The following is a 26446-nucleotide window of genomic DNA, read 5'->3' on the forward strand; positions in this document are numbered from 1 at the left end:
ATCAGACTGTGGGTCAGTCAGCCAGCCAGCTGAAAAAAACTCCCCAGTTTATGTAGACAGAGCATGATAACGTTTAAAGATTGCAGTCAAGAAGAGGAATATCGATGATAGTGCGTAAACTCACAAGTGGGAATTCAACCTCCTTCAAATGAAATGAGCTATAATTCATAAAATCTCATTCCTTTACCTCCTCTCATGCTCAGATTTCATTAACTCCCATCATTGCTAAAGGCACAATAGACTGCCGAATGACCTCTTGACCTTTTGCCGAGGATAGGTTCATAAAAAGAGTGATGGGTGTGTGGGGGAGGTGAGGGAGAAGAAGCAACCCTTTTGCCCAGAGTGAGTTTGCCCTCTCTTACCCTTTCATTTTCACCAACTTGATAGAAAGCCAACAAGAGAGAGACGAAGCTTTCTGTTATGTCGGTACATGCAAGCAAAGGACATGTCAATAAAACTGACCTACAGCACAATTCAAGCTAAAGGAAAAATGAAGATGAATCTCTAAAAGAATAGATTTTACAAGAGATAATACCTCAAAATCAAAGACATACTATGGGAAAAACATTCTGAAAATGTAGAAACACACACAAATGCCCTCCTTAAAGTAAGCTTTAAAAAAGAAATCCTATCCAATCCTGGAATACTTTTAAAGGTATGAACAAATACATAGATGATAGAAAACAAAACAAAAAAAGGAGACATTTTGTAATGCCAGTTTGTGTTATATGCATCACATTATAATTGTTTAATAACTTAAAGTTCTTAATAAACACATTTGTTTTCAACATTAAATACGACGGTTCTATATAGTGTAAATGCATTAATATAGTGCAGGAAAGTTGTCTTGGTTCCTCACTATTATTTCTTATGAATATAGAATTTTCTAAAAAGAAACAGTTGTATGTTATTTTCTTATGTTGGCTTAAATATAGCAAACATATTTATTTCAAAATCATAGTCACAGAACATTCTTTATATATACAGTGGAAAAAACAGATGGGAAATACTCTCTTTTTTCTAATCCACATAAATCCCACTTAAAATCAATTATATATAATAACTTAAAGGATTGTTATATGCATGCTTTCTCATAAGGAAGACCAAACACATCTGAGGAGACAGTAGCATATAAATATGTTCTACTTCCTAATATTTCCCCCCAGTTATAGCAACTATTGGCTGCCTGCTGATGGCGTATATCTCTACCTCTCTCTGCTCACAGCTTTAACTACTTAAAAATCTCCCAGGCTGTGCAGTAGACAGACAGACAGACAGACAGACATGCAGACAGACGAGAGACACCCCCGCATAGTTTCCGTCAGTCGGGTGACGTCTCCGCCTCTCAGCCCGTGTGCAGTGTGACGTTGCGGGGCTGTAGTGGAGCCTCTAGCTGCATCTTGTTGACGGTCCGCCAGGCTTTTCCAGTACTGAGAAGACCCCGCTCGAGAGAGGACGACCGACACACGCAGCGTTTTCAGGGTTAGTGTTTACTCGATTTAATCAAAAATATAAATGTGGAGCTTTTAAATTGTGTTTTTAAAACAGTATTCAGCCGTTGATAGCCGACCCCAACGTCTAACGGTCGAGTTTGAATTCCTGTGTTCAGCCGACGGAGCGGAGCGGGGGGAGCTAAGGTTCAGTTAGCCTGCTGTATCGCTCACTATCTCGGGGTTAGCCTGCCTGTAATGTTAGCGCTTTCTGTCCTCTCAGTTAACCCGCGTTATCGCTTACTATAACGGGCTAACCTGCCGTAATATTATAGTGGGTTATCTTTCTCTGTCGCGACGGTCACTGCTGTTATCACTGTGTGTGTGTGCCGGGTGAACCGTCTGTTTTATGATCTCTCTCACTGCTGCTGGGGTGACCCGGTGTAAGTTAGCCTGTCTGTGCTCTTGAGAGCCGTGTTAGCCCGCTTCAGCCCGCTTCATACCCCTCTATGCTGGTTAGAGTGCTTTATAGTCAGGGTAAGCTGGGGGGGGGGGGCTAAGCTAGCTAACGTTAGCGCAATTAACCTTAGTATTGAAGTTTAAAGATTAAAGATTTCTCAATTGATTTCCAGATCAATGCTCATAATTTTCACACTTTCACTTTTTAGACAGGGTCAAGACATATATTTATTTGTGGTTTTAAATTAATGTGATATACAAATACGTAATATTTAATGTGTTTGACCGTTGGGTGTAAACGGCTGTGTTTTTTTTAACACACGGGAAAGCTGCGGTTGTGAACCCCACCGTGCCCTCTCCCGAGTCGGTGTGTGCGTAAGGCTGGACTGCGGTGCCTTCCCTCCCAGCCTAGACTGTAGCGTAGACAGTGAATGTCATTATCAGCGCTGTCTGCATACCAGTGCCGTCGTGGCGAGCCAGCAGAGGAGGAGAGGTACAGTTTGCAGACTTGAGAGAGGAGGAGGGGGATATCTGGGGATGGAGCAGGAGCATTATTATACGCGGTGTCCTTGCAGCAGCAGCAGCAGCAGCAAAAAAAAAAAAAAAGGGTACCAGAGTGGAGGTGACATTAAGAAATATTCCTGTTATCATTGTAAGGTTGTTTGAGAAACACCACCGCGTTGCTATGCGAGTGTGATTTCTGACAGAAATATACCGACCAGGTTGGAGGTTTTTACAGCCTAACCGGAGTCCCGAGCAAGGTGGAGTAGAAGCTGCTGCCCCCCCCTGCAGACACAGATGTATTGATCCGTCATCTGATTTTGCAGGGGTTTTTCCTCATTCGGCCCACAGTGATATTTGCCGTTAAAAACGCCCACAAGCATCAACCTGCTTCGGAATTGAGCTCGAGGTTTGCATCGCCGCATCATTTCAGTCGGTGGAAAAAACGATGGGATGCTGACATTTGCAAAAGCATGCAAATCCATGCACAGTGGTCAATTAAACGAATGTACGTGTTTGTCTTTTTTGGTAAATCGAAATGCCCATTTAATGTAGATTAAAAGAAAAATCTAATGCATTTCACGAAAAAATAAAAGCTAAAAATGTTTAATTTGAGTTTTTAAATGTTGCGTTTTCAAACTGACGTGCAGTTGCTGATCTGCCGTCTCTTGGTGTCATATTGCAGCAGTTCCCATTATCATCTAGATTGCGTTTTAAATTGGGAATACCAGTTAAGTGTTGTTTACCTTATTACGGTCGATTTAGTAATTCCGCAGTAAAGCTTAAGAGTAAAAAGGGGGAAACACCGCTATCCATACTGCTGTATGTCACGCTGGGACATGCCTGAGAGAAGGGGACGACTGCTGTTAACGCTTTTATCAATTGTTTTTCATGGAGTTGATGGGGTCAGCATGGGGTAAGCAGACCTAGGGGAAGGCACAATATGGTTGGGAAGGGGACTTTCATTTGCTAAGTGAAATGTTTTTGACCATTGTATTAGCTTTACATTAACAATGTAATGGGAGAGGGAATGGAGGTGGGGAATTTCACTTGGGTTGTCATGTCTGGTCAACTGGTTTGCTTGTTAAAAATCTCACTTTGTGCTGGAAAGTTTGTTTCAAAACCTTTGGTGAAAAACTAGGTGCAAATTTCCCCTGGGGTTCAATTACAAGGGCTGATAAAGCCTCGTGTGTGTGTGAAGTATGGTAATGGCCATTTGGTTTAGTGGACAGCCATTGACCTCTTCAGCCCCCAGCCGGTACAGTGGTCATAAAGCATTTAAACTCTTTATGGATTATTTCATGCTCCACAACATTTTTTAATGAGATCATTTCCAGTTTGTTTATTCATCTACAGGAAATTAATTGATTAGCTATAGTTTAGATAGTGACTTAATGATCTTTTTTCTGCTTGTTCAGTTTTCTGAATTCCTGCTTTTTTTTATACTCAGGAAGCGGATCAGAACATAGAAAACTTCCGTCATCATCATGCATGTGTCTAACTACCAGAAGATTTGTGTCATTTGAAAATACTTAAGAAGAAAGAAAGGAGGAATACAAGAACTCAGTCAGCAGACAGAAACAACAATAACCCAGTGCTTAGACATGGCCAGCACCCAGACCAGTTTGAAAACCCCTTTCAAAGACTTGACCTCATTCAAGGGCAATATGAAACGGCTGTACAGAGAACGACTGGAAGACGCGCCCATCAAGAAGAGAATGATGGCGGAGATCAATTTGAAGCGTCGCTGCTTGGATTCCTTCCCCAAAACTCCCAAGGTGAAGAAGGAGCAGATTGAGGATCTGTGCCACGACTCCGACATGGACGTGGAGGGCCGAGCTGAACTGCACATGGTGGGCTCTGCTAAAGCCCTGGACCTGAGCCCTGGGCTCAAACACACACTGGCCCAGTTCACCCTCAGCAGCCAAAGCTCCCTCGGGGGCCCAGCTGCCTTCTCAGCCCGCACCGGCCACGAGCATTCCCCGACCGGCATGCCCCCCCTGCCCTCCCCTCCTGTTCTGGGAGGGGGCCCTCTGCTGGTTCCCTGTGACAGCTCCACTGAACTCACCCACTCGCTGCTGGAAGGAGAGTCTATCTCCTGTTTCGTTGTTGGGGGAGAGAAGCGTCTTTGCCTGCCCCAGGTGCTCAACTCCGTGCTCCGCGACTTCTCGTTGCAGCAGATCAACACTGTGTGCGACGAGCTCTACGTCTACTGCTCACGTTGCGACGCTGAGCAGCTGCACATCCTCAAGGTGCTGGGCATTCTGCCGTTCAACGCACCTTCCTGTGGCCTGATTACACTGACGGATGCACAACGGTTGTGCAACGCTCTGCTGCGTCCTGGGGCGGCCTTGCCTGCCGACCCCAGTGGTAAGCTGTCGACCCAGGGCTTGCTGAAGGAGAGCGAAGCCAGTTTCCAGGTGGAGCACCAGTGTTTGGGGAAGTGCCAGGGCCTCTTTGTGCCCCAATTCTACACCCAGCCGGAAGCGCACTGCATCCAGTGCGTTGAGTGCCAGTTGCTCTTTTCACCACAGAAGTTTGTCATGCATTCACACAAGTCACCCGATAAGAGGACCTGCCACTGGGGCTTTGACTCAGCCAAGTGGCCCTGCTACCTGCAGCTTGCCAGAAAGTACCAAGACATGCCTGAAGAGCCAAAGCTCAAGCAGCTCCTGGATGAGGTCAAAGAGAAGTTCCACTACCAGCTCAAGAGGTCGCCAGACAAAGTAAGTGCACTTCTGAATGATACCTTTGTTTGTTTGCATTAAAATGTAATTCATCATAATTTTGGTAAGGAAGCAAATTAAAACTGTTTAATTATGTTGGGTGTCCTATGGTGTCCCATAGTCTGTGTATTCAGCAGGTTTGATAAGACTACCTTACAGCTGGTGTTTTCTTAAACCTGTGTTGACCTAGTATGTGTTTAAGAGGCCTGGAACAGGTGGTGACATCTGCCTGGCCAGGTCTGATCAGACAGTTTAGACCAGCTGGCCACAGCTGAAATGGAAGTGCATCATTTGTCCCCTCAGGTCACCTGGAGGTCACTGGGAATGTCACTGAACAAAAGGCCAAAATAGAAGACTCAGGAAGAGCCTCTTTTACTCCCATATAAAAACTATATGTCAGCAGTTAATTGTTGGCCCCTTTTATCTAACTGTCAAATACATTTTTTTTTCTTGTTTGCCCAGGGTAAATTAAATGAGTCTTTTAGCACACTCCTACACAATGAGAGAAAATGCAAAGGAAATCTAGTGCAAACAAATACATTTTTGGCTTGTTAGACCGTATATGGCTTTGTTTTTGTAATTGTTTCATAAATCACAAGTTACAAGTTGCTCAGTAACTTGGACAACATACAGGTACTTCTTGAGATACAAACATGTCTAGCCACAGCTCCAGGACTGAAGCTTAGACGTCATTAGTGACCTATTTTACCTCCAGGCAAACCTAAAAGTCAAATGGCTTCATTGCATTTCCAGTAATTATTATCACTGAAACCCAGAATGCTGAGGAGTCTTCCAAATTATTTTGGCCAATGAGAGATTATGACGATTCTTTTTATTTTCGCTGTGTAAAAATAAATAAATGTCAATGCAGTATCTAAGCCACAAGGGCAGCAAGCCTATTGAAAAGTCAGCATTCAGTGGGGGGAAAAGCTCTAGATTGTTTCCCTGCCATTGACTGGTTTATGTCTCATGACCTCCCTCTGACTACAGTGGACTGCCCTTTTTCTATTGTTTTGTGGGTAAAGGTGGAGTTGTGTTTTTGTCTGTTTGACATGGTTTGTTCACACCAAAATCCACCAGTTCAGATTTATTTTAAGTCAGTTTTAAACACACATTTTGATCAGAACTGGGCTCTAATACAAACCTTGCAGGCAAGATTTATCGGTGATAGAAGTTCAGCAGGCAGCTTAATGTTAAGTGTGGAGTAGTGAGATTGCAGAGTGAGTATGTACATTTCTGGAACACATTTTGTATTTGTTGTGTACCGAAGATAGAGAGATGCGTTACTTTTGTCTGCGTCTGGTTAACTTGGTGTCTGAATGTGCCGGAAATACCACGTCTGCTGTCTCGTCTAGCGTCCTGACCGCATTCCTGTCTCGCCTCTTCCCAATTGTCCTCCTCCTCTTCCTCCGCCTTGGTTTAAGGTATGCATCTTGGAAGACGAAGACATTCTTTCTCAAAGGCGGAGACGTTTTAATACCAAAGAGGAAACACACAAAGCGGCAACGTACACAGACCACAGACACAACATGCATGTACAAAAACCTATGCTCTAGGTGGATGATGAGTCCTACAATCTTTGGTGTGTGTGTTTATGTGTGAGACATTGCCAACCTCGGTGTGTGTAATGAGCTGCGAACTGGAGGTTGGTATGACGCATCTTCGTCTCGCTGTCTCACACTTTTCCAGTCTCTCTGGAGCCTCTGTCTCACCACAGTTTCAGGTGCTGTCTTCTCTTTCAGGGGTGATTTCTCAGTCAATTTATTTTCCTTTTCATTGTTGTTACTTTTTTTTTTATCTTGCTGCTATTGCTGGCCGGTAGGTACTTAGATTTGATCTTGTTTGTTATTTGTGAGGCTCGATCAGAAATGGTGTTGTCAAATTAAAAGTGAAACTTCAGCTACGTTTGTGTAGTCAGAGCAGTCACTAATGGCCAAATTCCTGGAAAGACAGTTGCCTGTTAGTCTACAGGAAGCAAGTGATAATGGCATCAAAAGAGGATGCCACTCCACCCCCACAAATGAAGCAGATTTACTGGTGTGCAAAAGGTCATTGGGCAGAGAACAAGGTGACCTGGCACTGTCCTGCTTCACTCAGCCAGGACAAGTCCACTCTCTGTTTATGTGTGTGTATTCGTGTAATGAAAGTGTGTGTTTGACTGAACAGGAAGTGGTGTAGACGGACATGTCTTTCACCCTGAACATCCTCCAGACTCTCTGTGTCCAGCCGCCTCCGCTGCACTGGTTGTGTGACTCATACTTTCCACATCCCAGTGGATGTTAGTGGAGGTCCAGCCAGGCAGCATATAGTCACACATGCCTTTTGGACAGATGGCTGTCTTCGGTGTGTTGGTCTAACCCCGACTGCAGACCCTTTTCCCAATGGCCCTTATTTACACACAGTGTCAATGTGCACATTTACAAACTGTTCATAGTTTTAACCGGAGAGCTCCGGGATCTCTAAAAGGGAAAAGACAGCCTTCTGGAAGTTTTTTTTTTTCCCACATCCTTCAATGGCTACTGGTTCAATATCCTGTTAGGAGTGTTTGGTTTGAGAAGGTGCAGTTAAAAACTCCAGGACTTGCTCTCTATAAACAGAGCTTTGTGCCTCGAGGTACTGCTACCCTGTCTACTGATCCCTGCTGTGTAAATAGAGTTTGCTAGACAGACGCCACCAACAGACAGCAACAAGATGAAGCCTTATCTCAAGAGTTACTTTAGTATCTGACAGACAATGAGTTAATTTTGACTTAGGGGATGTGATGGATGAATGTGCTTTCCACTGAGACAGCATCAAGTGTCGTCATTTTTATTGCCGTGATTTTTTTAAATTTTATTTAGCAATAAAGCATTTAGCATTTTGTTTATTATGGCTGCATGGTTTTACATGGCATGTCATCAGGCGAACAAACAATGTACTTCAAAACACCTGAATGACAAAATCCCCAGTAGTACTCGATATTGGCTTAAGTTATATTTTAATATACTAACAAACACAAAGGTCGTTTTTACAGTCTTTCTGTTAGTGTGGTGTAATGGGTTTGATTTACCAGAATCATGAACCTTTCTTAGTTTGTCTAAATTTAAAAAATATGATGTTTTGAAATAAGAAAACATTATGACATATTTCCCCCACCCTAGTGAGCATAACCCCAGAGGAGAGGAACATAGTGAACATAGCTGTGTGTTGCTTATTTGCCTTGTTTGTGGCGTTGTGCTGGCCCAGAGTCAGAAGAGTCAGACGGAGAGAACAGCCTTCCTCTGTCTGTCTCGTTGGCTGGGCTGACACAGTGGCTGCGGCACAGACGGCAGACAGCTGCATCTCTCTGGCTTCCTCTATTTGCTATTTGGAAACCAGTGACTTCATTACCGCAGACCAGTGCAGCTGCACTCTCTGGCTGTCTCCTGGGCTGTCTGCTGTGTCTGTCTGTCTGCTTGTCAGTCATTCTCTTTGGCTGTATCTAATTAGATTTTGGCGGGCATGCTAATCGCTCACTGTGCTGCCTTCGCTATCTCTTCCTCTACCTCCCCCTCTAGAATGACGTCAATCTTCCATCTGCCTTCTTCTCTTGGGCTCATGTCATCACCCATCTTGACTTATGGCCTTCAGTGAGCTTTTTACTTTTCTCCTAACCCTTGTGCTGTTGCCCACATGTGTCTGTAAATACCCCTGGGCCCCAATCAGCGGACAGTTACAAAATAAGCAGCCAAATGACCCGATAAGTCGATCGTTACATCAGCAATAAGACCACTTGGGTGCGTCTGCAAGGCGTATGAGAGGAAAGCCAGTGGCTATTGAGCAGGTCTCCGACTTTGATGGATGTGGCGAACTGTTGGGTGACATGGACACTGAAAAGCGGAGGCAATGGACAAATAGGGAAGCAAGAGGAAACGGAAGAAGAGTGAAATGAAGAGACTCAGTTACAGGGCTAGCAGCTGGTGTTGCATAAGTTTCTGTCTGTGTTCAGACATGTGCATCAGTTTCCCCGAGTTAACCTCACCTCTGCTTTTGCTGTCGCCTGCCTTAATATTTTGCAACTCAGCCAGGCTGCCAGACAGAAATAACGTCACACAGACACATAAAGGGTATCTGTGGTCAGAAAACACACCATCCTTGGGTGAAGTAGTACTCAAATTGCTCTACACTTCGTAGGGCTGCCCCCTCTTAATCGATTGGTCATTTTAGTCTTAATCGACTAAAATTTATTTTTGATAAGTTTGATTAGTTGATAGTTTTGTAATGCATTTTTTCATGCTGAATGACTTATTTCCAAGAAACCTATCAGCACATCTGTGGTAAACACACAATTTGAAGTGCTGTTAAAATGACGTTTTGTGGAGTAACTCAGTTTTACAGAGCTGTTGATGAAAGCACCTAAATTTCTGAGTGTTAGTCGACTAAGTATTTCTTTAGTTGAGCACAGCCCTAACACGGTGGTTGTCTTCCATGAAACAGGCCGTGTCCACAGCCATGAGGTTGTTACAGGGAGCTTGGGCCCCAGCTCTTCTTTCCCCGAGTTGAAAATTAACCTCTCCAAGACCTAAGCTGAACCACAAATCTAGCCTGGATCAGCCCTCCTGGTTGGCCAATCGGATGCCGGCTAGCTCGCATTTCCCAAGCTAACATGCTCTCCTTTGCCCCCCCATCCCACCACAAGACACCCATACACATATTTCTATGTCTGTTTGTGCATTTTCCAAAGAACAATTATCCACTTATACTGAATACACTGCAGCTTCTTTGAACGCCGGCCCAGAGTAACCTAGTCTGTCACGCCTGTATGTAGTTTGGTGTGGGAGGCTGTCCATGTTCCCTGTGCACAACAGGCTGTGCCTTGGCCAGTGTTTGCTGCCTGTTGTAAAGGGCTAAATGGGGCCCCGCAAGGTAGGAGGGGCTGAGCTGGGGCGAGGGGCCTCTGGTATGTCACCATCAGGTCAGTGCCAGTATCACAGCTCCATAACAGCATTGCAGCTCACTGGAGGAACGCCAAAGTCATTACTTCTCAGGCTTTTTCTTAAATAGATAAGAATCTAATCAAGTTTAAAAAATGGTCACAGGCCTTGGCCACAGTTTCAATTCACCACTTGGATTTGTTGTGCACCAACTTACAGCTTATCCTGCGCACGACAACCCCACATTCAAACATTTACCATTAGTTGGCTGGTGGTAATTTCCCACCTCAGCTGCAGCTCGTTATGTTTCCTCGGCTTGGACTCATTTCCCACCTCACCACCAGAAGAAGATAATGCGATGTTGTAGGACTGATGTGAGCGAGCCACAGCAGCAGGCAGTAGAGATAGGTCAGTCCAGATACAGTGGAGCCTCTGCCACGTCTGCCAACAGTTTCATAGACTAAATAAACTGGCTAAGCTCCTCCCAGCCAAATGTCCTGAGGGCTTTAAAAGAGTCCTGGACTGACAGCCTGTTTGAATGTTCACTGTGCTTTGACTCTCCCCCCTCAGGGCGTCAGACCAGTTTGTTGCCTCAAAGGAAAATGAGGGTGAGAACAAGTGAAAGAGAGGGGACTATAATGGGCTACGAGTTCAAACGGACTGTAAGAAGAGAAAGGGGCTTGGATCGCAACACGTCCGACTAGCTTGCCTGGGTTGTTTTGCATGAGACCGGAATAATGAGGAGTCTTGGTATTAATTAATCGATGTGTTGATGAGAAGATTAACTGGCCACTGTCTGGTCTCCCTGGGAGACAGTCAGACAAGCAGGTTGTGTGTGTGTGTGTGTGTTGGGGGCAGGGAGTCTGAGGCAAGGGAGGTATACTGTAAAAGGGTTGTGGGAGACTGCCTGCCTGTGCTTGTTGTGTGCAACAGAGAGTGCGTTTGCATTTGAAAGGCTCTTCTGTGCCGCCTTCCCGGTGGGAACGGTGATTAATGAAGATATAAATGGAGAGACACCAGAGACGGAGCTTACCATAGGAGCACCATACACACACACACACACACACACACACACACACACACACACACACACACACACACACACACACACACACACACCATATAGGCACTTAGACTACCTCTCTCGTATTTTCTCCCACACCCCCTCTCCCAGACAGGGAGGTAAACACTTGATCTCAAAGGCGTGTCACAAGTCCCGCTGGGCTGCCACCCGGCACATCCACAACACATTAGGCCCAACCACTACACTGATCAAATATGCATGTGGTAAACGCAGAGAAATCCGGGGAAACTAGTCGGCCTGTATGATTTAAAGTAATCCCTATCTCTCCACTTTGCTAGTAATTTATCTTTGTGTTTTATAATGGCCTGTCCTTTCTACATGGAAGGGATTCTGCTTGTAAAGGTGTTAGGGCTGCACTTTATATTGTTTTTTTTTATTGTCATCAAGATGTCAACTTTTGCGATAAACACATCGAGAAAGACTGCATATTTCACTTTTTTGAAGTTAGTTGAAAGAGCTTATCAGTAGAATTTTGGACTTTGAAATGTAAACGTAACCTTTTGTGTTCACTTTAATGTTCAACTCTTTCAATAAAAGAATGTTGGAAATAATTTCCTTTAATTTCCAAGCAATTTGTTTTATTTAAGCAGTATACTAAAAGCAGCAGAAAGGCAAAACTGAGTTTTTATTGCAAGTAATACCATTATCGCGATATTTAACAACGTTATAATATATTACATATTTTCCTCATATATGTTTTTTGGTCAAACGACCCCCACATGCTTAATTGCACACAACAATGGCAGCCAAGTTAAGTGCTGCTGTGGCCCATACTACTTTTGACCTTCAGCCTACACACCAGATGAAAGCAGATAGCCCAGCAAACCACTGTGAGAAGTAAGCTTGCCAAGCCTGGATAGGTGATTACTTGCCCTGCAAGTCCTTTATTTTGCAGCTTCACCTTTGCTCCACTAACATCAAACGCCCTCCAACTGTTTCTTTCCCTTCCACTGCTGGCAGCCTTTATACCCTGTAAATCCTTATCTCACTAGGGGCCTGACTGATGTTGCTCAGGGCAAGGCTGTAAAGTTTGCAACTGGGAAACAGACTGCTTTAGTGAAGGTGAAACAAGTGGCATTTTGTGGTTTGCCCAGTCTTCAATCTCTTTCTGCCGTTACTGTGACAAATGCCGATGTGTTTATCTCACCGCTATTCCCACCTGCAGCGACGCAGCTCATGGGAATAATCTGTCTCCCTGATATTTCTTCACATACAGTCTTCTTTGCCTCATGCCCCTTGGGGATCCATACCAGCTCATCTAGATCCTGTAAATAGAGGACTGTTTCCCTCTGGATCCCCAACCGCCCCAACCGTAGACAATCCTTGAGGTTGTTGACCTCAAGATGCAATTAATTACTTGACTGCTAATGTATATTGTATATTTCTATTTGAGTATACTCGAGCCATGGAAGTCTAATTAAGGGTTGAATGTTGAGACTGGTGAGTGCACTTCAGCATCCTTGCATGCAAGCTACTAGTCCTTCTCAATTGTCCCTAAGCAAAAGATTGGCGTGTGCGCTTGCGTGACTCCTGTCGAGCATGTGGCACTGATTCTCGCTATTTGCGTGTCCAGCTTTTTTCTGGCTTCACTGTAGCCCGTATTAAAACAGCCTTGCTGCTGGGGCGACTTGACCCGCATGGAGCCTGATTGCCCTTGACTTTTATCCTTTGAAGAGTGAAGCATTGCCTTGTGGTTTACAGTCTGGCTACATTTTAACTAGTTCCTATGACAAGTGCACTTTGCTATGCCAAACATTTTCTTTGTCATCACTATCAAAATCTACCGGCTGAGACACATCCTGATCCCAGATGAGACCATATGTACAGTAGATCTTCAGAAGACTGACTCATGTTGAGAGAACAAATCTTGCCTCAAGCCAAATGATGGTAAATTTTGGCACGGTTGTTTGGCAGTGGCTCTGGCAGACAAGGATGCAGCCTTATTTTCTATTCTGTAAAGCACTAAGGAGAAGAAACAAAGAATGAAAGTTACTGTTTTGAATCCAAAACTGAAACTTTTCATTTTTTGTCATCAGAGTTGAATGACAGATATCCAGACTGTGACTTGACCCTGACGTGTCCATATGATGACATCTCTTATAAGAGAGATGACACACAAGTACACACAGTAACACGGGATGCTGTGCTGATGACACAGTCCACAATTAGAGGAAGTCAAAGGGTCAAACACCGGCAGAAACTCAGCCAGACACACACACACACACACACAAACACACAACCACCATCAGCAGCAACTTCCTCCCGTCACCACGCCAACCCCATCCTGTAGTGTGAGTCACAGCGCTCCATCAGTGCTGCGGTCTGTTCTCCACTCATCAACGTCACCGTGGAGCCAGGACAAAGATTTATCACCGTCCCGGTCTCTCACACAGTCTGTTTGATCTACGCCCAGGTGTGTTCACTTAGAGCTCTGACTCAACTGTAATGACATTTACCAAATCATCTGCACTTTTCTTGGTCTGTTGTCAAGCCTGCCTCAGACAGTGACTGTTTTAATGAAGGAAGTCTGGTGTCCAAGTGTGTGTGGACTGTGGGTTCACCTGTCATATGTTTTGGTGCATTAATATCAGTTTAGGCATGATGGAAGTGAATAATCTCTTCCGGCCAAATGCTGGTGGATTTGCATTTAATCCGATGAATCACTTTATTCAAATTGAGGATTTTGTTCCAGGAATTACTTATTTTTTTCTTATTTGGTTGAGGGTGTCGTGAAATAGGACGATATTTAAAACTTAATTCAAACACTTCAAAAAGAGCTTCCAATGTTATTATTTTTAATGAATATTTTGTCAGATTAAAAGTGAATGTATCTAGTCAAGTTTGTAGTCCAAGAGACATTGTGAAAGGAAGAAGAAGGGTCTTCAGAGACTTGTTTTGAAAACCAGAGCTTGCGACAGAAAGAGAAAAGAGAGAATTTGCACTACGGTAGCTGTGTGTGTGTGTGTTTGTGTGTGGGAGAGACAGGCGAGCCCGAGGGGCCTGGACAGCAAAGCCAAGCTGCCCTTGCAGAGACGAGCAGTAGAGGCTTCAAACAAGCTCCTGCATGTAATATGGATGAGACCGAAGCTTCCTGCAGAACAGTCGGAGGACTTAGGGCCTTTTTGGTTTTAACTGTCTCTCTTTCCATGTGTATGTGATAGATTTTACCCTGCGGGGCATGTAGGCCAGGTGGAGCTCTCTCTATGTCGAGCTGTGACTATATCATGGGTCAGCCAGCCCCCTTACCCTCAATCTCTATTTCTTCCACCTTCCCTCCCTCCTCCACCTTTCTTTCTACACCAACGACCCCTAAACCCTAACCCCCCCGCCTCGGTGCAGACCGACGACCAACCAAGCATTGACATTTACTGCAGCATACCACATTACAGCAGAGCAGCCTCCTGTGCTGAGGAAGAAGTAAACAAACCACCGATCAATATATGGCCGCGTAATAGGGCCAGTAAAGAAGGGTTTTAGTCGGGGCCAACTCCAGCTCTTGCATTTAAACACCTAACCGTGAAGCCTGTAAGTTGTTTTTAGAGATATAGCACAAGAATTAACAGTTTTTATTTCCACCTTCTTTTTTTTTTTTTTTTTACCAAGAGACAGTAGCTAATTATAGTGTCTGCTGTAAGACTAGTCTGAAAATTACAATCAGGGCAAATTTATGATGAGGTTATTGTTTCTGGGTGATATAAAGTACATGAATGGCTGTTGAAGCAGGCGTCATCATTTATTTTAAGGCATTTTAGTGCTGTGTAAATTATTACAAATACAGAGGGATGGGCAGTGTCTCCATTTTGTGTTTTCTCTCTGTAGTGATATCAGTGCACTGCTGGCTTGCTGACAGCCTCTCTCGGCTTTCAGTCTGCTTAGCAACGCTCGTCCTCTGTGCAGCTCTCTCACCCCCCCTCTGTCTCCAAGCACTCTGAGTTGTTTCATCCATTCGAATAGTAAGTTGAGTTCCCTTCTATAGAAAACCATGCTGCCGATTTGTGTTATGGATGGTTGTATTGTGTGGTTATCTCAACTAATTCTGGATTTGAACCAGTAACCCACCTCCATACAGCATCCCATGGCAGCAAGCTCCTCTAGAGACTTTCTCTTTCGTTTTTAGAGATGGTAAAGCACACACATTGGCCCAGATGAAGCTCAAACGAAGAGTACAGTCATCTACAGACAAGACAAGAGCCCTCTGGCCTCATTCTCAGTCGAGGTGTCCTCCTGGGAGAATGAAGTGTGTCTTGCTTGTGTCTGTGAGCGTACTTGTGGACGGCAGTTTACTGCTTGCAGTAAACTACGTCATCCTCCTGCACTGCTGTTTGATGGAGCAATTGTTTGATGGGATGTCTGTTTTCTTGCATGTGCATCTGTTTGTGTGTGTCTGTCTTCTGGCCTGGTTGACTCACATAGGTGAGCCCCAACAGCTTTGGTAATTAACGCTCCGGGGGGCACTGGGGAAGGGAAGTGAAGCACACACACACACACACACACACACACCGAGCTGCCGTGCTAGAGAGAGAGTAAGCGGCGCATGTATATGCAGCTAGTATGCTCTCTTGCGCATGGATGATTGTTAAATGCCCTTCACTGACTCAGACACACTTCCTTGTGCATATGTGTGCATGTAGATGAACATCAGTGGCCACACTTTGATACAGGCCAGTAATTTTTTATGTCAAACCAATGACATGAATTGGGGGAGTGCGGAATAGATGTAGCTTGTATTATAAGAGTCAGAACCATCATGCCCTCATAACATTGGTTTGAATGTGAAATGACCTGGTTAGTTTTTTCTTGACTGCGGCTGCTGGGGGTCTTTTAAAAGGCGGAACTGTATTTGTTTTCTCATAAAGCTGCGTGATTATGGCTGAAATGATCTGATGCTTCGTCTGTTCATGACAATTAATTACAGTACTTAAGGATGATGAACTGGAGTGACATCATTTTGTTGTACCTTTTTCCTCTGATGCAATGTCTACACTGTTTTACAGTTGCAACATTCATTTGAGTAATGTTGTGTCATTGCAACGTTACTCAAATTTCACAAATTTCTTCTGAAATTTCCAGAGTTCAAAATGATGCGTTATAATTGCAGTCTTGAAACCAAATGATTGTCATGATGAAGTATTTCTACTTGATAAAGGACTTAAATAATTAATGATCAGCGTTGTCATGGATTAGTTTTCTGTCGAACATCTAATCAATCAGCAGTAATCGTCTCTACGAGTAATATTATGCCATTATGCTGTTGTATGTAGCCATATTAGCATTTTAAAATGAGTTTAGACAGCTGAGTGAAAATAACTTGGCTGGAACAACTTTAGACAAATATTTTGGGTTTTGGACTGTCTGATCAAGAGTAGGGCTTTTTGGAAGGATCTGTACCAAACAAAGATTTTTCTCTTAAGTCTTTAGAATAGGATTTGTAAGGCAGGACATCTCTGCAGCACCACAATACTTTCGATTTGAATATTTCACTAGACCACATTGAGATTTCGCTAAAGTTCCAATTAATTGTTCAACAAACCTGGAGACATCATATTTCTTTCCCATTTTCTGACATTTCATAGACAACACAATTCATTGATTTATCCAGAAGATAAATGGCAAAGCAATAAATAATCATGTTTTGCACCACTTTAATATATACTGTCATCGATGCAGTGTGTGTGACGTGGGGGTTACCTTGGTCTGCCTAGTGTATTCCAGTCAGACAATTTGTCCATTCATAAGGTAACGTTATTACAACCCTCCTCATGTTCTGCTGTGACTATAGACTGGAATCTGCCGCCTGGGATTTAACAGTGAAACTTGAGAAACAGAGGAGGGGGAGGGAGGGATATGAATAGAAAAATTGATCGAGAGAGCTGAAAGAGACTGCTTTTTATTTGAAGGATCATAGATATATTTATATATATATTTATATATTTATTTTTTTACATGTCTATTGATAAAGATTAGGCTATTAGTATTATACTATTTGTAGAGTTAGATTTTAGTGGTGGCTGTGTTGGATTGTTTCCGATTTGTGTGATCCAAACATTTCCAAGTCCAAAAGTCAAAATTGATTGAAAAAAGAATGATAACTAAATATTCTGCATCAATTTATATTTGTTGGCGTTTAACCTCTCAAAAACAACATTTTCAGTCCAATCAAAAAACAGTTTGCTCTCCCGCTTGCCACACACAAAGGAAGGCACACACTGACGAGTTCTATTCATTAAAGAAAGTTGATTTAAGAATAATAATACAACCCATTTAATTCAATTAATTACTTTATTCAAATTGAAGATTTACTTCGAGGAATCAGTAATGACATCATGAAATGACAGACATTCATAGCTTTATTGAAAAGTGTTCTGTACAACCCTAATAGGTGCTGAACTTATAATGGGGAGATTCCTCACAATCACTTCTGTAAATCCATTTTTTAATAGTCTCCGATTAACTGTTTGTCCGTTTGGTCTCCTTGGCTCTGGTCTATCAAGGCTGTGGTGGGAGGATTGTAAAATGGCTGACTGGCTGTGGAGGAAGAGGCTCAACACATTTGCAGGGAGGGGGAAGGCTGTGAGTTTGACGTGCGTGTGATGACTGTCTAGACAGAGAGTGCCCATGTGGTGCAAAAATGTGCCTGAAGCCAAAGCAAGTCGGGAACGTGTGTGTGTGTGTGTGTGTGTGTGTGTGTGTGTGTGTGTGTGTGTGTGTGTGTGTGTGTGTGTGTGTGTGTGACTCCGGCATGACTGGTCTGGCTGATGTTTATCAGTGTGCTTGTCTGGCTCTGTTCTTTCTCTTTGTGTTTGGAAAGAGGTAGGAACAGGTGTGTGTGTGTGTGTGTCTGGGGGGGAGGCACAGACAGACAGTCACATGGTGTCTGTTTGTCTCCTCATCTGTCTTGGCAGTCTGCCTGTCCTTTTTTTTTTTGGTTTCCTGTTTTCCTCTGCCACCTGTTTGTCTAACCGTCCACCTGTCAGACAGACTTGTCCTCATATGTGCCCAGCTTTGTTTTATTACTGCTTTATTTATCTCTTCCCCAAGTCGAAAGCGAAACACGTTGAGTAACCTTCTCAGTACATACAGTAAGAGATACAATATATGTTCTTCCTTTAAGCAGTAAGTGAAGGGCCAAACACTTTGAGCAGAAGACATGAAAGATTATTGCTAGCTCTTGACTTGAAGTAATCAAGGAACTTGCTGTCATTGCATGTCCAGATATACTTGTGTATATATATATATTTATTTATACTTATTTTTTGCATTGACAGCAAATAACTAGTTAAGAACTAAACATTTAGACTTATTTGTCTCATTTCACAGTGCTGAGTTAATTAGAGAGCCTCCACCAAAAAATAAAGTGTATTCCTTTAAATGCCCCACTTTGCTGCCTGGTTCCCTTGTGGGCTGTTATTGATTTGGCTGCTGAAACAAAGTGCGGCTCCCAGTCCATGGATAAATGGCTTATTGGATTAAGACTTCCATATAAAGGCCTCTAGAGAGTGTGTGTGTGTGGGTGTGGGTGTGGGTGTGTTTGTGTGGGACCACCAGAGCACTGGTCCCCAGTAAAAAACCTACACAACTACACTCCACAGAAAGATGTACCTTTTATTTTATACATCAGATCAAGCTAAATTTGACATTTGGCATAGATCAATGTTTAGTGAAACTGTGACATTAGATAAGTTAAGAGCACATTTTTCTGTATTTATTTATTTATTTAGCAGAAATTCAATACTCTCTGATTCCAGATGCTCAAATGAGAGGATTTTCCTGTTATTCTTCCTTATATGTAATTGTAATTGTAACTAAATATTTTTGGGTATTGGTCAAATCATGACATTTGAAGACGTCACGTTTGGCTCTATAAAGTTATGATTGCCATTTTTCACTTTCGTTTTACGATTATCGATTTCATTGAAATGATGTTTGGCAGATTAATTGTAATGAAAATAATCGGTACTTGCAGTCCTAGATGAGTTTAAAGAGCTCACATAAATTAGTTTCTGACTGCGACACACATTCAGGCAGGCAAGATGCTTCAATGTCTTGTTGCATAGTTCGGGCCAAGAAGTGTGTATATATATATATATATATCTACGTATCTGTAGCTTGATCTTTGACACGGTTGACGATTGCAGCAGAACAGGATGTGGTCTAGAAACAGACAGGGCGTGACTGACTGACTGTGTATGTGTGTGTTCCTCCTTTCCTCCCTCACTGAGGCCGAATGAAAAGGCACCCAAATAAAGGCTGTTTACTTCCTCCTGAGAGAGGGAAAAGGAGAATGAGCTGCATTACTCCGTCCTCCTCTGCTACCCACCACCATCCCTCACTCTCTCCCTCTCCCCTCCTTCTGAATGCCAGGCTCATGAATGGCTCAGGGGGGGGAGGAGCAGGAGGAAGAGGAAGGATGGGTGGCACAGTTATGTTTTGTGCACCCCTCTGTTTCTGTCCCACGAGCGAGATTGTGGCAAGCTCGCCTGGAATTTGTTTCTGTTTTCATACACGACCACTGATACCCGGGTTTTAGCAGATGTGAGGACAATTGGGCCCAACAGTGTTTAGGTTTTAGGGCAACAAAAAAAAGGAGTTTTAAATAGATTTTAATAACACACACACACACACACACACACACACACACACACACACACACACACACACAAGGCCTACTGAGATGAAAGGTCAGACCAAGGTGTGCTCACTTTTTATTGTGCCCTAGATAAGAGTTTCCATACTCGTTGAGACTGTTTGTGTTTTTGTGTTATAACCTGTGAGTTTTACAGTGTTATCATTTCAGTAGCATATTCTCTGAAGAATCAGCTCATGCTACCACACAGATCCTGAAAACAGGGCTGCAATTATTTTCATCTGTTAATCTGCGGATAATGTTCTCTGTTTATCTTTTTTGTTTATAACATATCCTAAAATATAAGAAGCTTGTACAAGCAAATATTTAAATTTTTTTGCTTGAAAAGTGACTCAAACATAACTAATCAGTCATTAACATATCTTTTCAGCTCTAGTTGTATCTCCAAAATGTACTCAGGCATTTCAGCATCATGTAATCCTTCAGTGGAAGTAACAACTCACCACAATTTATATTTGATTGATGATTGTTCGCTTTAGAAGAGCGTCATGTTCAGCTTGGGATTTGTTAATGTGAGGAAGGTTGTATTTCTTAAAAAAAAAAGAAGTAAATGTCGATTTGCTCCATCCATCCTGCTCTAATGCATCACTGAAGTGTGTACATCATTTGTTGGGGGATGAGCCGTGAATGTGTTTTATTATACATGTATGGAGACAGCATGTGTATTTATAGCGTGTGTGTGTGTGTGTGTGTGTGTGTGTGTGTGTGTGTGAGAATATGCTCTGAGACGGCAGTCATCTGGCGTGTCCATGTGACTGGAGTAGGGAGGAGGAGAGCTTGACCTCGGACTTGTTTGCACTTGTGTGTGTGTGTGCCGTAGATATGAAACATGAAACCAGATTCCTCTTGTTGTCTGTGTGTATGAGCAGAAACTGGCAAGAGCTGAAAAAGGTTTACTTATATCCTCTGCCGTTTTCTGCAACTTTTGTTTTCAAATATTTTTATTAGAAGCGTTTGTGCAAGAATCTTGACATTTATACAATAACAATAGGAAATTGCTTAGATTATTATCCCCAAAAATGATGTAAAATAAAAAAGAGAGAGCGAGGAAAAGAAAAGAAGAAACAGTTTGAATCTGGTTCCAGTGGGATTTTCAGTATATTGGAGAAGATGCTGACACAACTGTGAGTTAAAGTGGCTTCTTGGAAAGGACATTAGTCGCAGACGGGGGACTATTTTATTCAGTTTAGACTTTGAATAGTATAACCTGTGCAGCACGTTAAACTGTATCAGGCAATGTCTTGCTTTTATAGAGGAAATATAAATATATAGTGTAGGCCTTTGTCCCATATATCATTTGAGATTTCTTTGACCCAGCTGACCCTACAAAGCATACTTGTAAACATCAGATAAAGGAGCGTTAATATTTTGTAGAACATTATAAATGTAGGGCATAAACTTCTCTCTATCTGCCTGCACATTCATCGAGTGTCAAGTTGAAAGCCTTCAACCCGATCCGAAGTCAACTCTTCATAAATGGTGCGGTGGGGCTTTCACTCCCACAGCCAATTATGAAATCTAACGCTTCGAGCAGAATTACATTTCTACCTTTTATAAAAAACTACTTTAAATGACACTGAATATCAGCCTCCATTCGAAATGCCCCTCCTTTGCAGTAAATATCCATCCAAAAAGAGAAGAGAGGCAACAAGTATTCCTGGTGTAAATAAGACGTTAGTGCTTTGCACTGGGAAGCCCAGATGGAGCGTACGGTAGAAACACATTGCCGCCGCTCAAGTGCATTTACTCTCCTCCGCCTGCACCTGCCAGACTGTGTATGGCAATGTACGGTTATGCACGTCTGTGGAGTAGAGTGGTGCCTGTTATTGTTGGATTTAACAGCACTCAGGCTATGCAGACGCACAAAAAAAAAAACAATTTCTTCTCCATTAATGCGTCTGCTGTAGAAATATCACGTGTGCTAAACTGGGGCTTTGGAAATGGGCCATTGTAAAAGTGTGTGTGTGTGTGTGTGTGCGCGTGTGTGTGTGCGTGCGCGTGTGTGTGTGTGCGTGCGTGTGTGTGTGTGCGTGTGTGTGTGTGTGCGTGCGTGTGTGTGTGTGCGTGGGGCAGACTGCTGGTGATTAGGAACAACAGGGCAGAGTTCAGTTGAGCGAGTGTGTGGAATGCTAATCCACATTGTCATAAGGCGAGCTTCAGTCTGACAAAGGGCTGGAGACATGTGTGTGTCTGTGTTTGTTGCAGAAGCCGATAAAGAGCTTCATTATTGTAGATTAGGTAGTAGCAGCGTGGCGTGCGTGTGTTAATAAAACAGGCAAGGTGGAAAGGACAGGGAAGGGAGGGGGGGGTTGAAACAGCTGTGTTGAAATGTGCAAACGTTTGCACCCGCACACATTCATTAAGGAATAGAGCAGCAGGAATAATGTGTGTGTGTGTGTGTGTGTGTGTGGGGGAGTTAAGCTATCAACTGTCAGGTAAGCTGGAAATACAGGGATAGAAAAGCAACCATTAGTGGAGCACACATATATACGTTTTATATGTCGATACGCAGACACACACAGACAGACACACCTACCTTTTTAATGAGCTGTCAGTTGTCTCATCAGCAGAGCGTCTGCTGTCGGGGTCATGCAGATGAAAGTCCTCTGCATGACCTGCTGTTAATGTCAGTTTGGCTCCATTGCTCGCTCCCTCTGTCTGTCTGTGTTTGTCTCATACACACACTTGTGCAGGGAGAAGACGTGACTTGTTTTAGATTAGGGGAATGTAGTAGCGAGTGCCATACACACACACACACACACACACACACACACACACACAGAGTCAGACAACCTTGATATTGGATGGAATCAAGCTAGTGACGAGCCAGCTCGCCTTCACACCACTGCAGTGGGTTTATTGTTGTTTCTGTAAATTCTCCTCTCTCTTTCTCTCTCTCTCTCTTTCTCTCTCTTCTCTCTCTCTCTCTCTCTCTCTCTCTCTCTCTCTCTCTCTCTCTCTCTCTCTCTCTCTCTCTCTCTCTCTCTCTCTCTCTCTCTCTCTCTCCTCTCTCTCTCTCTCCTCTCTCTCTCTCTCTCTCTCTCTCTCTCTCCTCTCTCTTCCTCTGCAGTGCTGCCTTCTGGAGAGAAAAAAAGGAAAAAAGACCAACCACAAGTGCTCGTGAAGGGACGAGCCCCCTTCTATATACACACACACAGAGACACACCTGGCTACACATATGGCGCCAGCCTATTACATTTGCATGCACATGCTCGTTCATCCATGGGCTGTGTAAATATGGGACTATCCCCGACTACAGTACACATGAATCCTCACATTAGAGAAGCTGGCACCAGTGAATATTTGGTACTTTGTGTGTGTGAAGGTTTATGTACATAGCTTTGGTGTGCAAACAGGGCAGTGAGACTGAAACTGAAATTTGATCAATTAGTACAAATATTTCTAAATAAGTTATACATAACATTTATAGTATAAGATATAACAATTATGATTTGTGAAAGTAATATTGGCTAAATCTGCTGCCAGGGTCTGTGTGCGTGTGTGTACTGCAGGCTGCCTGTGTGTAGTGTCAGGCCTGTCTGCTGCTGATAAGCATCAACTCCATCAGCTTGTGGCCTCTTTCTGAGCGTGTCCTGGATTTTCTCAAAAAGACGCACACACTAGAGGCAGTGCCAGCAGTATTTTACTGAACACACATGGCTCAGAGGGCACGGGGCTGACGCAATGAATCATATACATTCACATTGAGAGGAAGTTGGACTCCAACCGTGTATACAAATTAATCATACGCACAGAGGCACATAATATGTTGTAGCCGTGTTGATTATCTTGTTTTATTCATATGCCTTCCTCAGCTGGCTAATTCGGTCACTACACTTATCCATTTTCCCGCTGCGTTCATTTTCTCTTGACACTGTATCACAGCAAACTTGAGCTGTAGCTCACTCGGGCTGCTCACTTTTAATGCCATTCCTCTGCATTTTGATGTCATTTGTCTCTATGTCCTCTTGTTTAAATGCCATTTATCTCTCTCTTTCTCCTCTGACCGTGGTTGTAACTTTCGTTTTTCTCACCACTTTCTTCCTCTCGTTCCCACTGCTCTCGGACAAAGTTTGTGCATCATTTTAATTGTTCGGCGTATTCTAACAGATGCAATCTGCGTTCCATTCTCTTTCTCTCTGTTGTGTTCAATCTTGAGTGTGTCTGCTTGTTTTAACCGCCGTCTTCGTCTCTGTGTGTTTCAGAAGGCAGTGGAGGAGGAGGAGAGCCAGGTGAGGAAACCCCCAGCAGATATCTGCTCCCCCAACAGCAAGTTGGTCGAGACCGACCCTGCAAGAAAGGTCAGTCGCCGTCTCCCTCCCCGTATCCATCAACCCATCCCTCCATCACCTCCTACCGCTCCGACATCTCCTCCTCTCCTCCCCCTCCCCCTCCTCTACACACAGGTCAGCTCTCAGGGTCACCACCCACACCAGCACCCTGAATGACAGACACACCCCCTGCTCACCCATTCATAGCAGCACGCTTCTCCTCTCTGACCTAGCAGGAAATGCACTCATATGCCGCTGAAAAGCTTTGCTTCTTCACCTCCCCCCTATCGCAGCACACACACCAACTTTACATGCACACACACCAACTTTACATGCACACACAGGGAAGAAGCTCTTTATCATGATTATCTTTTTTCTCCAACACACACACACACACACACACACACACACTGATGCCTGGTGGATGATCCCTCATCCACATGTATGCATGCATATATTAGCTTTATTAGGTTATAGCTCCAATTGCGCCCCGTGCAGTACAGCACATTATCTTCTCCTCCTCCTGCTTCTCCCCAGGTATTCATGTGTATGCAAGTGAGTGTGTGTGTGTGTGTGTGTGTGCGTGGGCATGTAACTGATTGCCATTGTAATAATTCATCTGTTCAGCTGCAAAAAATGTATGCAGAGATCAATAAATGTGGATAGAAGATGCCACAATGGCTTAAAAGACAAATGTTGCCGTGATGTATGATATTTATGTGTGTTTTTTGTTTTTCTCAGGGGAAAACATCTCCGCCTACTCTGGTGTTCAATCGTCTTTTCTCTGACATTAAGGAGGAGCCAGGACACCCCACCCTGGTCCATCCCAGGTACTACACCTTATTAACTTTGATTAAACGACACCAATGCATACTTTTAGGGTTGAAATTAACGATTATTTTCATTATTCATTTAGCTATAGTTTTTTATTAATTCATTAATTATGATTTCATAGTTATTCTTACTTTAAACTGTATCAGATGCAGGTGTGTTGGAAAGTATCACCTGAGTCTTGAGAAAAGAAGATCCTGCACTCTGCTCTTGCTCAGCATCATAATTTATAGATCATAATAACGTTTTGGTCCCTCTGGACCTTCATCACAGTGTTTTTCGATGAATTATTAAAAAATGTTCTTAAAGTCTGAGCAGACATTCTTTCTAACAGTCCACAACCAAAATATATAAATTTTACAAAGACATAAAATAGAGAAAAGCTTCAAATTCTAAACATTTTAGAAGCTCAACCCAGAAGATACTTAGCATGTTTGGTTGATAAATGCATAGTAGCCAATTAATTTTTTGTCTATTTAATTTATCAACCGTGCAGCTGTATTATTATTATTATTATTATTATTATTATTATTATTATTATTTTTATTTTTTTGTGGATTTTCTTTTCACTGCACTTTTATTACTATTATTGTATTTCTGCAAAGATTTAGTAAATAGTTTAATTTACATTGTTTAAGTTTGTTGTTTAAAGTTGGGAAAGTTTTTGTCGTTGTCCTAGAGAACACTAAAAGCACTAGTTGTTTACAAAGCAGATTTACCTTGGGGGAGGTAGACTTTGCTTAAAAAAGCATCTATCAATACTTGAAGCTATTCCAGTTGGCCTGGTGTTATCTTTACACGCCTGCTGCCTCTGTGCCAGATACTGGAGGTGTTCTTTTTTTGCCCTTCGGCTTTAGTGAAATAATTACCAAATAAAGTTAACTTTCAGTTTCTTTCTCAGTAAATGAAATTCCCATCCCTAATTTCCCTAATTGGTGCTGCATTCCCTCTTCTGCTCTGTTCCCTCCTCGTCCTCTCTCCTTCATCACATGTGCCACTCCTCTCCCTCCCTCCTCCCCTTTTCTTTCCAAAGCTCTCATTTCCTCTCTTCTGGTTTCTTCTGTTCCTCCCACCATCCCTCTCCAGAGCACACCAGCCTGTGTTTGGATATTGCGCTCAGTCATCTGACCCAGATTAAAAACTAGAATTAGATGTTTTTTACGGCACCATAGCTACATGTGACTGCTTTGACATACTGACTTTGTGGAGGCTCGCAGACGTCAGGCCAGACAAATTGGCACGGATTAGAGTTCTGGTCACTTACCAGCATCACATGCCCGCTACACTCTAAAACCAGCCAGGACTTGCGCAGACCAGTTTGGAGCTTTTGCATTGCAGCGTTACTAATAATGCACTGCTACAGTCAAGCGTCGTGCTAGACATCCGCAGCACTTAACGTCGTATTTGGGTTACTACCGGCATCCATTAGCGATACACTTGTCAAATACAAGCCAGGCTTACATTATTCAATCACATCTTTCATGGGAAGGAGTTTCAGATTCCCGTTCAGGCGAGCAGGCAGTGCTTCGTCTCCATCCAGAGGAGAGGATGCAAGGCTCGGTTGGTAGTTTTTTCCGGCAGAGCCCCACTGAGCTGTCATGCTTAACC

The 26446-nt window shown here is 43.2% G+C and overlaps 1 protein-coding gene across 2 annotated transcripts in view; it reads left to right on the forward strand.

Annotated features, from left to right (window-relative positions):
• The first annotated feature begins 1285 nt into the window (after window positions 1-1285).
• Window positions 1286-26446, forward strand: part of skila (SKI-like proto-oncogene a) — a 32839-nt gene continuing 7678 nt past the window's right edge. The window contains exons 1-4 of one of the 2 annotated variants that reach the window (XM_029453923.1): window positions 1286-1482; window positions 3841-5116; window positions 23942-24037; window positions 24749-24837. In XM_029453923.1, coding sequence (XP_029309783.1) covers window positions 3995-5116; window positions 23942-24037; window positions 24749-24837 — 1307 coding nt within the window. In that variant the 5' untranslated portion in view covers window positions 1286-1482; window positions 3841-3994. Of the gene's footprint in view, window positions 1483-2366; window positions 2383-3840; window positions 5117-23941; window positions 24038-24748; window positions 24838-26446 lie in introns of those variants that run through there. The other variant, XM_029453924.1, reaches the window with a different exon arrangement.

The sequence above is a fragment of the Cottoperca gobio genome, chromosome 17 (assembly GCF_900634415.1).
Source record: "Cottoperca gobio chromosome 17, fCotGob3.1, whole genome shotgun sequence".
Lineage (NCBI taxonomy): Eukaryota > Metazoa > Chordata > Actinopteri > Perciformes > Bovichtidae > Cottoperca > Cottoperca gobio.